Source organism: Hemitrygon akajei, chromosome 11 (assembly GCF_048418815.1).
Source record: "Hemitrygon akajei chromosome 11, sHemAka1.3, whole genome shotgun sequence".
Taxonomy (NCBI): domain Eukaryota; kingdom Metazoa; phylum Chordata; class Chondrichthyes; order Myliobatiformes; family Dasyatidae; genus Hemitrygon; species Hemitrygon akajei.
The window spans coordinates 11,137,387-11,149,976 of NC_133134.1; the positions used below are offsets into that span (position 1 = coordinate 11,137,387).

The 12,590-nt window shown below is 47.7% G+C and overlaps 1 protein-coding gene across 1 annotated transcript in view; it reads left to right on the forward strand.

Annotated features, from left to right (window-relative positions):
* The window catches only part of nherf2 (NHERF family PDZ scaffold protein 2), a 161,835-nt gene that overhangs the window by 133,796 nt on the left and 15,449 nt on the right, over positions 1 to 12,590 (forward strand). Inside the window, exons 4-5 of the mRNA XM_073060203.1 lie at positions 7,657 to 7,810; positions 11,069 to 11,112. Of these exons, the coding sequence (XP_072916304.1) occupies positions 7,657 to 7,810; positions 11,069 to 11,112 (198 nt within the window). The remainder of the gene's footprint in view (positions 1 to 7,656; positions 7,811 to 11,068; positions 11,113 to 12,590) is intronic.

Sequence of the window (12,590 nt, forward strand, 5' to 3'; positions counted from 1 at the left end):
TTTTACAGATGGCATCAAAATTTGAGACAGCACAGTAGGGTCGTGGTTAGCACAACAGTTTACCATACCAGCAACCTTGGTTCAATTCCTACCATTGTCTGCGAGGAGTTTGCTTGCTCTCCCTGTGACAGCGTGGGTTTCCTCTGGGTACTCTGGTTTCCTCCCACAGCCCAGTGACGTACCAGCTAGTCGGTTAATTGGTCATTGGAAAATTGTCTTGTGGTTAGGCTAGGGTTAAGTCAGGGGTGGCTGGGCCATGCTGTTCCTTTTGTGAGCTTCCTTTTCTTCCAGTGATCTTTCATAAAACCACAAGATACAAGGTCATAATTAGGCCATTTAGCCCATCGAGTCTGTTCCCTCAGTCCATCATGGCTGATTTACTTTCCTTCTCAATCCCATACCCCTGCTTTCTCCCCCTAACCTTTGACACCCTTACGAATCAAGAACCTATCAACTTCCCATTAAACATACCCAATGACTTTGCTTCCACAGCCATCTGTGGGAATGAATTCCACTGATTCATCACCCTCTGGTTAAAGAAATTCCTCATACTGATTTAATTAAAATATTTTCTTTCACACTTAATGGTATCTGTAACATTAAACTTTTATCTACTCTCTGTTATATTCTTTCTGGATCAAGTTTATTATCACTGACAAACAGTACTGTGCAAAAGTCTTAGGCACATACATATAAAAATGCCTTTATCAGTGCTCACAGGACAGTCCAGAATAAACTGCGTAAAATGCAAGATGCCTGGCTGAGCGCCAAGGCAGTTGAAATACAGGGATACGCTGACAGAAGCGACTTGAAATGATTCTATGAAGCCCTCAACACTCTCTATGGACGTCAGTCTCTCGGAAATCCCCCCTCCTGAGTACAGATGGTACAACTCTCATTACAGAGAAGGCTCAGATCCTACAGAGATGGGCTGAACATTTTGAAGCCGTCCTCAACCGACTGTCATCCATTAACGATGAGGCGATAGACGGGATTCCCCGGGTTGACATCAACAGCGCCATGGTGACCCACCGGTAGTAGCCGCGGTCACGAAAGCTGTCAGCCAGCTATCCAGTGGCAAAGCCCCAGGGGCAGACGCCATACCTGCAGAGATCTACAGAGCCAGTGGTCCTGTACTTATAGAGAAGGTCACCAAGTTGTTCCAGTCTTTTTGGAAGCAAGGATCCATTCTTCGGGAACTTAAAGATGCATCTATCGTACACCATCGACAAGTATGTGACAACCACCGAGGAATCTCACTGCTCTCCATCGCAGGAAAAACCATTGCAAGAGTCCTGCTACATCGTCTGGTCACTCATCTGGAGCTGGGCCTGCTGCCAGAGTCACAATGTGGCTTTCGCAAAGGTTGTGGGACTGTTAACGTGATTTTTGCCGCACGACAACTTCAGGAGGAGTGTCAGGAGCAGAATCGCAAACTCTACACAACTTCTGTTGACCTTTCGAAAGCCTTCGACACTGTCTGCCGACAAGGCCCGTGGAGGATCGTATCAAAGTTCGGCTGCCCCGCCAGATTCATTCAGATGGTACGCCAGTTCCATGATGGCACGATGGCCAGAGTGCTGGACGGCAGAGAATCCTCTGAGGCATTCCCAGTCACCAGTGGCGTCAAACAGGGCTGTGTGCTCGCACCCACACTGTTCAGCGTGATGTTCACTGCCGTGCTGAATGATGCCTTCCAGGACAGTGATGCTGGAATCAGCCTCAGGTACTGAGTGGATGGGAAACTCCTCAACCCGAGGAGACTTCAAGCTATTACCAAAGTGAAGGAGACTGTTCTGAGAGACTCCCTCTTTGCTGATGACTGTGCCCTGTATGCAGGCTCAGAGCCAGAGATCCAAGTCAATATGGACAAATCCTCCACAGCTTGTGACAACTTTGGACTCACCATCAACATCAGAAAGACTGAAGTCATGCACCAGCCGGCCCCTCGTACACCGTACACAGACCCGAAAATCACAATCAAAGGACAGAAACTACAGGCCGTTGACCAGTTTACTCACCGTGGCAGCACCCTGTCCCGAGCAGTCACTACTGATACAGAGGTTACTTGCAGAATAGCAAAGGCAAGTTCTGCTTTCGGTAGACTGTGCTCCACTGAATGGGAACGTTGAGGAATCAGCCCAGCAACAAAACTGAAGGTCTACAGAGCCGTGGTACTCACTACCCTCCTGTATGCCTGTGAAACGTGGACTGTGTATCGAAGGCATGCAGGACAGCTCAACCATTTCCACGTCTTCACAGAATATTAGGCATCAGATGACAAGACAAAGTAGCAGACACTGAAGTTCTCTCCAGAGCAAGTCCACCATCAGTCCACACACTGCCGATGAGAGCACAGACCCGGTGGGCGGGTCATGTCATCCGCATGCCGGACGAGCGCATACCCAAGCAGCTCCTTTTTGGGGAATTCTCTGCCTGAAGACGCTCGCACTGAGGGCAGAAGAAACGTTACGAAGGCACACTAAAGGCCTCCCTGAAGTTGCTTGACACAGACACGACCTCCTGGGAAAAGCTGGCACAAAGCCGCCCTACCTGGCATGGTCTCATCCACAAGGGCTGTCAAGCTTATGAAGCAAGGCGCATTGCTAAAGCACAACATCAGCCGAGCTGCGCAAGTCCAGAGCCACTAGCGCCACAACTGCAGTGCCTACACACGTCCGCCCAACACGTGCCAGGACATTCCGTGCCCGGATTGGCCTGACCAGTCATCTTCGGGCACACTGCATCCAGTCTCAAAGTGACTAACGGTGTCCAGGTCTTCATCGATGGCAATGGATGAACCACAGGATAGTTAAGGTGCCTAAGACTTCTGCACAGTACTTCAGTAATTTTATTTATTGCACTGTACTGCTGCCGCAAAAAAAAAAAAATTTCATGACGTGTGAGTGATGATAAACCTGATTCTGATATGGGTCTCTGTTGTGGACTGAGAGTGGGAAGGGGACAGGGAGAGGGTAATCATGGTTCGGAAAAGGGGAAGGGAGAGTGCAGGGAGTAGGATGCACCAGAAAGGCATTCCGTAAGGATCAATAAACTAATTGGTTGAGAGAAGGGAGAGGGGAGGGAGTGAGAAAGACCAGAGAGATATTCTGTAATGATCAGTAAACCACTTGTTTGGAATCAAACTTACCTGGTATCTCAGAGCTGGGTGTGTCTGCACACCCCCCAACCTAACACTCCTTCTCTGCCAACTGTCCCACAACCCTCGCCATTCCCAACATGCTTTCATCCTGCCAGATTTACAGATTTGCTTTCTGCTCCACGCTGACAAATACATGTTGCAAAACACTTAGGCACATAACTATTTATATGTGCCAAAGACTTTTGCACAGTACTGTATGTCATGAATTTTTTAATTTTGTGCCAGCAGTACAGTGCAAGACAGTAAAAGTTATAAAAATATAAGGAATACTAAGATGGTGTTAATGGACTGTTCAGAAGTCCGATTGCAGAGGGGAAGATGGGATTGAGAGGGAAACTAAAAGTTTATTCAAAATTTCCTTATTGTCTGATACTCTCAAATCCTCTTCTACACCCTCTTCATGGTATTCTGTAATGCAGCAACCAGAAACACACACAATACTCCAAATGTGGCCTAACTAAAGATTTCTACAGCTGCAACATGATATCCTGATGTTTATAGAGTCATAGAGCATCGCAGCACAGAAACAGGGCCTTCGACCCATCTAGTCTGTACTGAAATATAATTCTACCTAGACCCATCAACCTACACCTGGACTATAGACCCCCATCCATGTACCAATCGAAATGTCTCTTAAATGCTGAAATCTCAAGGTTGAAGATGAATCTCAAGCTCGTATATGCCATACATACTTTGATAATAAATATACTTTGAACTTTGTAATCAAATCCATATCTGTCACTTGCACTGGCAACTCATTCCACTCTCCCACCACTCTCTAAGTGAAGAAGTGCCCCTTCATATTCCCCTTAAACATTTCAACTCTCACCCTTAACCCTTGTCCTACTCTCACCCAACCTCAGTGGGGGGAAGAAACCAGCCTGCATTTACCCTATCTATACCCCCTCATTATTTTGTACATCGCTATCAAATCTTCCCTCATTCCTACACTCCAGGGGAAAACATCCCAACCTAGCTTACCGTTTCCTAGAACTTGGGTCCTCACGTCCTGATGACGTGCTTGTAAGTCGTCTCCAAGCCCTCCCTACTGACGAAGACAATCATACCATACAGCGTCTTTACCACCCTGTCTGGTTGTGCTGTCACGTTCAGAGACCTATGGATTTGCACCCCAGGATCCCTCTGTACATCCATACTCCTACGGGTAAATTAGTTTATCATTATTATGTGTCGTGAGATGCAGTGAAGGACACTGTTCTGCATGCCGACTATACAGGTGGCTTCATTACAACAAAGCATTACGTTAGCACACGGGAAAAGCAATAACATGCAGGATAAGTGTGCATTAAAAACAGGAGGGTGTCTGCAGATGCTGGAAATCCAGAGCAACCCACACAAAATGCTACAGGAACTCAGCAGGTCAGGCAGCGTCTATGGAAATGAATAAAGAGTCGACGTTTCGGGCCGAGACCCTCCTTCAGGACTGAGAAGGAAGGGGGAAGATGCAGGATAAAAAGGTGGGGGAGGGGGGAGAAGGCTAGCCGGAAGTGGGTAGGTGATGCCGGGTGGGTGGGAAAGGTAAAGGGCTGGAGAAGGAGGTATCTGATAGGAGAGGAGAGTGGAGCATGGGAGAAAGAGAAGGAGAGGACCCAGGGGGAAGTAAGAGGCAGGTGAGAGGAGGTAAAAGATTGGAGTGGAGAATACAAGAAGTGGGGGGGTGGTGAGGAGAGATGTGTGTTTACTGGAAGCAGAAATCGATATTCACGCCATCTGTTTGTTTTCACTGATGTTCATCATGAAATGTGTTGTTTTGTGAGAGCAGTGCAGTGCATACACAACACATTACTACACAGGCCCCCGCTATGCCTGCCTCTTCATGGGTTATGTGGAACAGTCTATGCTCCAAATCTATACTGGTACTGTTCCCCAACTTTTCCTTCGATACATTGACGACTACATTGGTGCTGCTTCCTGCACCCATGCTGAGCTCTTCAATTTCATTGACTTTGCCTCTAACTTTCACCCAGCCCTCAAATTCACTTGGTCCCTCTCGGACACTTCTCTCCCCTTTCTCGATCTCTCGGTCTCCATCTCGGTAGACAGACTGTCTATAAGCCCACTGACTCCCATAACTACCTCGATTAACCTCTTCCCACCCTGCCAAAAAGTAAAAATGCTGTTCCCTATTCCCAGTTCCTCCGTCTCCGCCGCATCTGCTCCAAGGATGAGGCTTTCCGTTCCAGGACATCTCAAATGTCCTCTTTCTTTAAGAATCGTGGTTTCCCTTCCGCCGTCATCAATGATGCCCTCACCCGCATCGCCTCCATTTCTCGCACTTCTGCCCTCACCCCATCCTCCCGTCACCACAACAGGGACCATGTTCCCCTTGTCCTCACCTACCACCCCACCAGCCTCCAGATCCAGCATATTATCCTCCGCAACTTCCGCCACCTTCAACAGGACCCCACCACTAAGCACATCTTTCCCTCCCTACCCCTCTCAGCTTTTCGCAGGGATCGTTCCCTCTGTGACTGCCTGGTCCACACGTCCCTCCCCACAGATCTCCCACCTGGCACTTATCCCTGCAAGTGTAAGTGCTATACCTGTCCCCACACCTCATTTCTTTCCACCATTCAGGGCCCCAAACAGTCCTTCCTGGTGAGGCAACACTTCACTTGTGAGTCTGTTGGGATAATTTATTGCATCCGGTGCTCCCGGTGCGGCCTCCTCTACATCAGCGAGACCCGACGCAAATTGGGGGACTGCTTCGTCGAGCACCTCCACTCCGTCCACCACAACAGACAGGATCTCCCGGTTGCCACCCACTTCAATTCTGCTTCACATTCCCATTTGGATACGTCCATACCTGGCCTCCTGTACTGCCATGATGAGGCCAAACTTAGATTGGAGGAGCAACACTTCATATACCATCTGGGTAGCCTCCAGCCCCTTGGTATGAAAATCGAGTTCTCCAATTTCCAGTAATTCTCTCCATTTCGCTTCCACCATCCCACTTTCACTCTGCCTCCTCTTCTAGCTGCCTATCACCTCTCTCATGATTCTGCCTTCTTCTACTACCCATAGTGCTTTCCCCTTAGATTCCTTCTTCACCTCTCCGGCCTATCCCCTCCCTGCTTCCCCTCCCCCACCACTTGATCTTTCCTCTGATTGGTTTTTCACCTGGCACCTTCCACCCTCCCCCCACCTTCTTTATAGGGCCCCCGCCCCCTCCTTCTTCAGTCCTGACAAAGGGTCTCGGCCCAAAGCATTGACTGCTCATTTCCACGGATGCTGCCCGACCTGCTGAGTTCATCCAGCTTGTTTGTACGTCTTGATTTAACCACAGCATCTGCAATGCACTTTGTGTTTACATTACTACAGTAATTGGTTTAAAATATAGTCCAAAGGAGGAAGTGTTCACAGGTTGATGGACCGTCCAGAAACCTGACAGTGAAGACACTGTTCTTAAAACACTGAGTATGCGTCTCCGAGTTCCTGTGCCTCATCCCTGAGAAGTGGGCGTGTCCCAGATGGGGGAGGGTCCTTAATGATAGATGCCGCCTTCTTGAAGCATCTTTTGAAGATGTTCTTGAGGGTGGGAGGCTTGTGCCGATGATAGAGCTGCTGCATCTACAGCCTTGAAGCCTCTTATGATCCTGCCTATTGGAGCCTCCATGCCAGACTGAGATGTAGTTACCACGGGGTATGGAGTTATATGGTACACGGGACAGGGAGACAGACTGTAAGATGCAAGAGGTGCCAGGAGTCCAACTTAACATAGCACCTATTGGACCATTCAATAGTCTTAAAACAAATTAGCTGTCCTTGACCCTTGTGGTACAAACTTTCAAACTTTTGTACTTTCTTTCCAATAGGAGGGGGAGAAGAGATAACGTCCAGGGTTGGTGAGGTCTTTAATTATTGGGCACTTTACTGAGGCTGCCAGAAGTTGTCTGTACCATGGAGGAGGAAGCTGGTTTCTGTGATGTGCTATAACACTCCACGTTTTCCTGCAGTCTTGGGCAGAGCAGTTGCCGTTCCGAGCTGTGAGGCATCGGAACAGGATGCTTTCTAGATTCTGCTTCACATTTACTTATCACATGTGCAGTGAAATGCGTCATCTGCACTAACAACCAACACTCTCAAGGATGTGCTGGGGGCAGCCCGCCAATGTCACCACGCGTTCTAATGCCAGCATTGCCTGTCCGCAGTGCTCAGCAGAATGACGCAAGCAAGAATAAAACAAAACAACAGGAAAGCAAGCCATTCTCCTCCCACTCATCCCCCTTAGACGGGTCTCCTGTACCCGGATAGGCTGCCTCGGGTTGTCCGGTCCCTGGCCCTGGACTCCAAGTGCTTCAGTAGAACTCGGTGAGGGTCAAAGAGAACATGCCAAATTTCTTTAGCCTCCTGCCAATGTAAAGAAAAGTTGCCAAAAGTCATTCTCTGCTAATCCCACCATTTCCTCCCCAGAGTACGAAGCCCTTTAGTGTTCTGGGAAGATAATACATCCATCTTCTCGTTGTTTGCAGGTGAATGGGGTCAACATTGAAGGGAAGAAACACAGTGAGGTTGTGGCCTGTATCAAAGCCAGTGAAGAGGAGGCCAGGCTTCTGGTGGTGGACCCGGAGACAGATCAGTACTTCAAGAAACTGGGAATAACTCCAACCGAATCACATCTGAGAGGTGGGAATTGGTATTGATGTGGTTTGGTGTAGTGGGTGATGAACAGGCAATGCCCCCCCCCCACAAGTCTCCTAATATACTTGTGGCCTATTCCTCCACCTCTGACTCAACTTTAGTTCTCCAAGCTCCTATCTTTGGCCAGTGGCTGTTTGGGGTTCCAAAGTGGAACGTTTGAGGGTGCAACACAGTAACAGGCCATTATGGGTCATCGAGCCCACGCTGCTCAATTACACCCACATGACCAATTAGCTTACTAGCCCGTACATCTTTGGACTGTGGGAGAAAACCGGAGCACCCGGAGGAAACCACACGGTCAAGGGGGAGAATGTACAGACTCCTTACAGACAGCGGGCAGGAATTGAACCTGAGTCGCTGGCGCTGTAACAGTGTTACGCCAACCATTACGCTACCATGCCGCCCCAATCTTTTTTAGTAGGTTGCTGGAGTTCCAATGAGAAGAGTCTTTCGTGGTTCTGAGCACAGAACGTAAAGTAAATGAGTACAGCACAGGAGCAGGCCTTTGGTCCACAATTCTGTGCCAAGCTAATTAAGGATTTGACCCATAATCCCTCTGCCAGCACACGGTCAATTTTCCTCCATCCTCTGCACAGTTTTGTGCCCATCTAAATGCCTCTATCGTATCTGCCACCACCCCTGCCTCGGGCCACGCATTCCAGGCAACCACCACTCTGTGGTTAAAATAAGAACCTGCCCTCACTAGGATCTGCCCGTCGCCCACCTCACCCGGATCTGCCCATCACTCCCCTCACTTGGATCCCACCTATCACTCCCACCCCTCCATTCCTCCAACCCAACTTCTCTTGGCCCCTTTCTTTCCAGTCTAGGTGAAAGCCAATCCACAACGTCCGTTGTCCATTTCCCCCTACGGATGTGGAGTTCCTCCAGCACCTTCTGTGCTCTGCCAGCCCTATAACGGCAGGCTGAATCTGTTTCAACCCTGTGGCCATGGGAGTGGCATGGCAGTGTGACCGTTAGATCCGCTGCCTCATGGCGTCAACGACCTGTGTTAGATTCTGACTTCCGGTGGTGTCTACGTGGAGTTTGCATGTTCTCCCTGTGATGCTATGGGTTTTCGAGCACGTCCCATGCTCGAGCACGTGGAGATAGGTTAATCAACCACTGTAAATTGACCCTCGTGTACAGGGGTGTGCTAGAACCTTGGGGTGGGGGTGGTTTGGGATTTGATTGGAATACAGGGAGAATGAAATGGGATGAGTGTAAGTGGCGGGATGGAGATGCATCTCTACCAAAGGAGGTGAGAGGCACCATTTCCTTCCCTCCCTCCTTTGGTCATCTCCCTTCTACTCTCTGTGAGGATAAAGGGTCTTGACCCAAATTGCAACTGTCATAGAGTCATAGAAAAGTACACCACCGAAGCAGGCCCCTTGGCCCATCTAGTCTGTGCTGAACCATTTAAACTGCATATTCCCATCAACGTGCACCAGAAAAATAGCCCTCCATACCTCCACCATCCATGTACCTAACCAAACTTCTCTTAAACATTCAAATTGAGCTCACGTGCACTATTTGTGCTGGCAGCTTGTTCCACACTCTCATGGCCCTCTGAGTGAAGAAGTTTCCCCTCATGTTCCAATTAAACTTTTCACCTTTCACCCTTAACCAATGACCTCTGGTTATAGTCCCACCCAGCCTCAGTGGAAAAACCCTGCTTGCATTTACCCTATCTGTACCCTTCAAATCTCCTCTTAATCTTCTACATTTCAGGGAATAAGGTCCTAACCTATTCAATCTTTCCTCATAACTCAGGTTCTCCAGACCCAGCAACATCCTTGCAGATTTTCTCTGGGCTCTTTTAACCATATTTACATCTTTCCTGTAGGCAGATGGCCATTTCCCTCTACAGGTGCTGCCTGACCTGCTGAGTTCTTCCAGCATTTTGTCTTTGGCTCATGTCATTCATTGTGGTCTACTTCAGTGGCCACAGAACTTTATTCATCAACCAGTTTGCCTCGCTGTCCTCTCCTCTCTCATATGCTCACCTAGGCTCCCCTAACCCAAGAATCCCTCCCAGAGGATTGGAACTCTCTTCCTCAGAGAGCTGTGGAGACAAATTCATGGAACAGGTTCAAGGCCCAGATAGGCAAATTGACTTGGACTGTGAGGGGAGGATACAAAGATCGTGGGGATCTACAGGATCTACTTTGCAATTCGCTATGATTTAATTGATTTTGCGAAGGATACAAACCATTAGCATCACTGATGTGCTGCAGAGGCCACATCACTGGAACTTCAGGGAGAAAACCGACAGGCAAGTCCTCTTCAAAAAACTTAGTTGATGTTAACAAGCAGTACACACTAATTAAATTTTCTTATCCCTTCCTGTCATCAAACAATCACTTGTATATAGGTAAATTGGTCTATAATTATCACATGCACATAGATACAGTGAGAAAGCTTACTTTGCATGCCATCCGTACAGTTCATTGAGGTTGTACAAGGCAAAGGCAATATTTACAAGTTAATCATAAGCAGATCTACATTTAGATATGGTGGTGGAGTGGAGATGTGTCTCTACCAAAAGAGGTGTAAGGCGCTCCTTCCTTCTGCTAGCCTGCAGGTCACCCTTGGGCAAGGTGTGGCATCTGTGTAGCCCCTGATCAGGGTCATGTGAAGCCAGAGGTGATACATACCACGAGTCCTGGTTATGTGACTACTGGTGCCAGTAAGACAGTCTCTGAAGACTGATGAGGGATGGGGTCACCCGTCTTGTAAAGACGCGGCCCAGAAGAAGGCAATGGCAAACCACTTCCGTAGAAAAAATTGCCAAGAGCAATCATGATGATGGAGAGACCATTATCGACCACGCCATAGGACAAGGCACATAATGATGATGAGTGTACACGTGTGTTTGATTGCAAGCATGGACTTGAGGAGCCTAAGAGCCTTATTCCATGTTCTATAACTTACCAGAATGGAGTTTTGTTAGTTTTCCTGTTAAAGTTACGAGATGAGAGATAAATTTTGATCTTCTGACCTCCAGGTTGCTGATTGAACACTATAATTACTCGTGTGTGCTATAGAACCACTGTAATTATTCTGCCTAGAGTTCACTGCTCTTTCTGCACTTGTTTAGAAACATTTTCATTTCCCTTTCTATGTATCAGCATCTCAACAGCAAAATAGTGATTCAGGGACACTTGGGGCAAGCTTCCGAAAATCATTGAAGTGAATAAAACTTTACTATGCATCCATTTTATTTTGCCTTTTTTATTTCAGGGCCCTTGCCACTGCCACTTGCAAATGGATCTCCGCGGACAGAGGTGAGTGGCTGAAAGCGTTTACACCGAATAATGCCTTAACACCTTAATGGCATCACTTTCGGGAAAACTTCTGACTGGAAAATGCTCTTCTGGTTCTGGATCTCCCAGCTTCCTTTGTAATTATCTCCAGTCCTGATCTTAATCTGTAGATTTCTGACCTTTGATGGTCATGCCCAGGACTTCCTAGCACCAATCATTCGGTTACAGGAAGTTGGATGCACGTTTGCCCATAGTGGGACAGCCTTTGCAGTTGAACACCTTTGCTCTGTCAGCCAATATAGTCAGGATCTCCCAGCAGCCACACACTTTGATTCAGCTTCCCATTGCCACACCAAAATATCAGAGTATGGCTTCCTCTACTGCCACAGGGAGGTCAAACACAGGTTGGAGGAGTAATAGCTCATATATTCTGTCAGGACAGTCTGCAATCTGATGGCGTGAACATTGATTTCTTTAAATTTTGGTAACCACTCCAGCCTGTTTTTCCACAATTCGTCCGGCACCACTTTGTTGTTCCCCCATTCTGGTGGCCCTCTCACACCCCCCCCCCCGTCTCACACTTTTCCTTCCTCTATTCGTAATATCAATGCTATTGCCACAATAAAGCTGATTTTCACAACATTTTTACTGTGTGCATGCATGCCTATGATAAGAAATTTGAACTTAAAAATTCTTAATCATTCCAGCATTGTGTACATCCCTTAATTTTGATGCATTGGATTAACTTTTATCATTCCCCTTTCTCTTCCCCTTCCACCCTCCTCACCAGCCCTTCACTTCCCTCTAGTTCCTTCCTTCTTTCCCTTTCTCCCATGGGCCACTGTCCACACCTGTCAGACTCTTTCTTCTTCAACTCTTTACCTTTTCCACCTACCACCTCCCGACTTCATCCCCCTCCCCCTCCCACCCACCTTCCCCCCCTCACCTGGTCTCACATCACCTTCCAGTTTATACTCCTGTTGTGTATTTAATATTTCAATAATATCTGAGTAATCTTGTGTATGGATATTTGACTAAACATTATTATTTGTTTAAATAATTTATTACAGGTTATACATGAATTGCATACGTCATCATATTACCACATGATACATGCACGACTCAATTAAAGTAAACACAAAAGTTAGACTCATGTTACGGCCTCCTGTGTCTTCCTTTGAATTAGTTTAATGTTTTGAAGTTACAAAACCTAACACCGTCCCCTGTCCCCCACTTTCTTATTCTGGTTTCTGCCCCCTTCCTTTATACTCCTGAAGAAGGGTCTTGGCCTGAATGTTAACTGTTTATTCATCTCCATGGACACTGCCTGGCCTGCTGAGTTCCTCCAGCATTTTGTGCGTTTTGCTCTGGATTTCCAGCATCTGTAGCATCTCTTGCCTTTGCCTTGTGATCAGTTTGCAGATATTTGGATGATGGAGGGAGTTGAGCTCCCAGGACGCTTGACATTGACCCCCCCCACCCCCCCCATGCTTCGGATA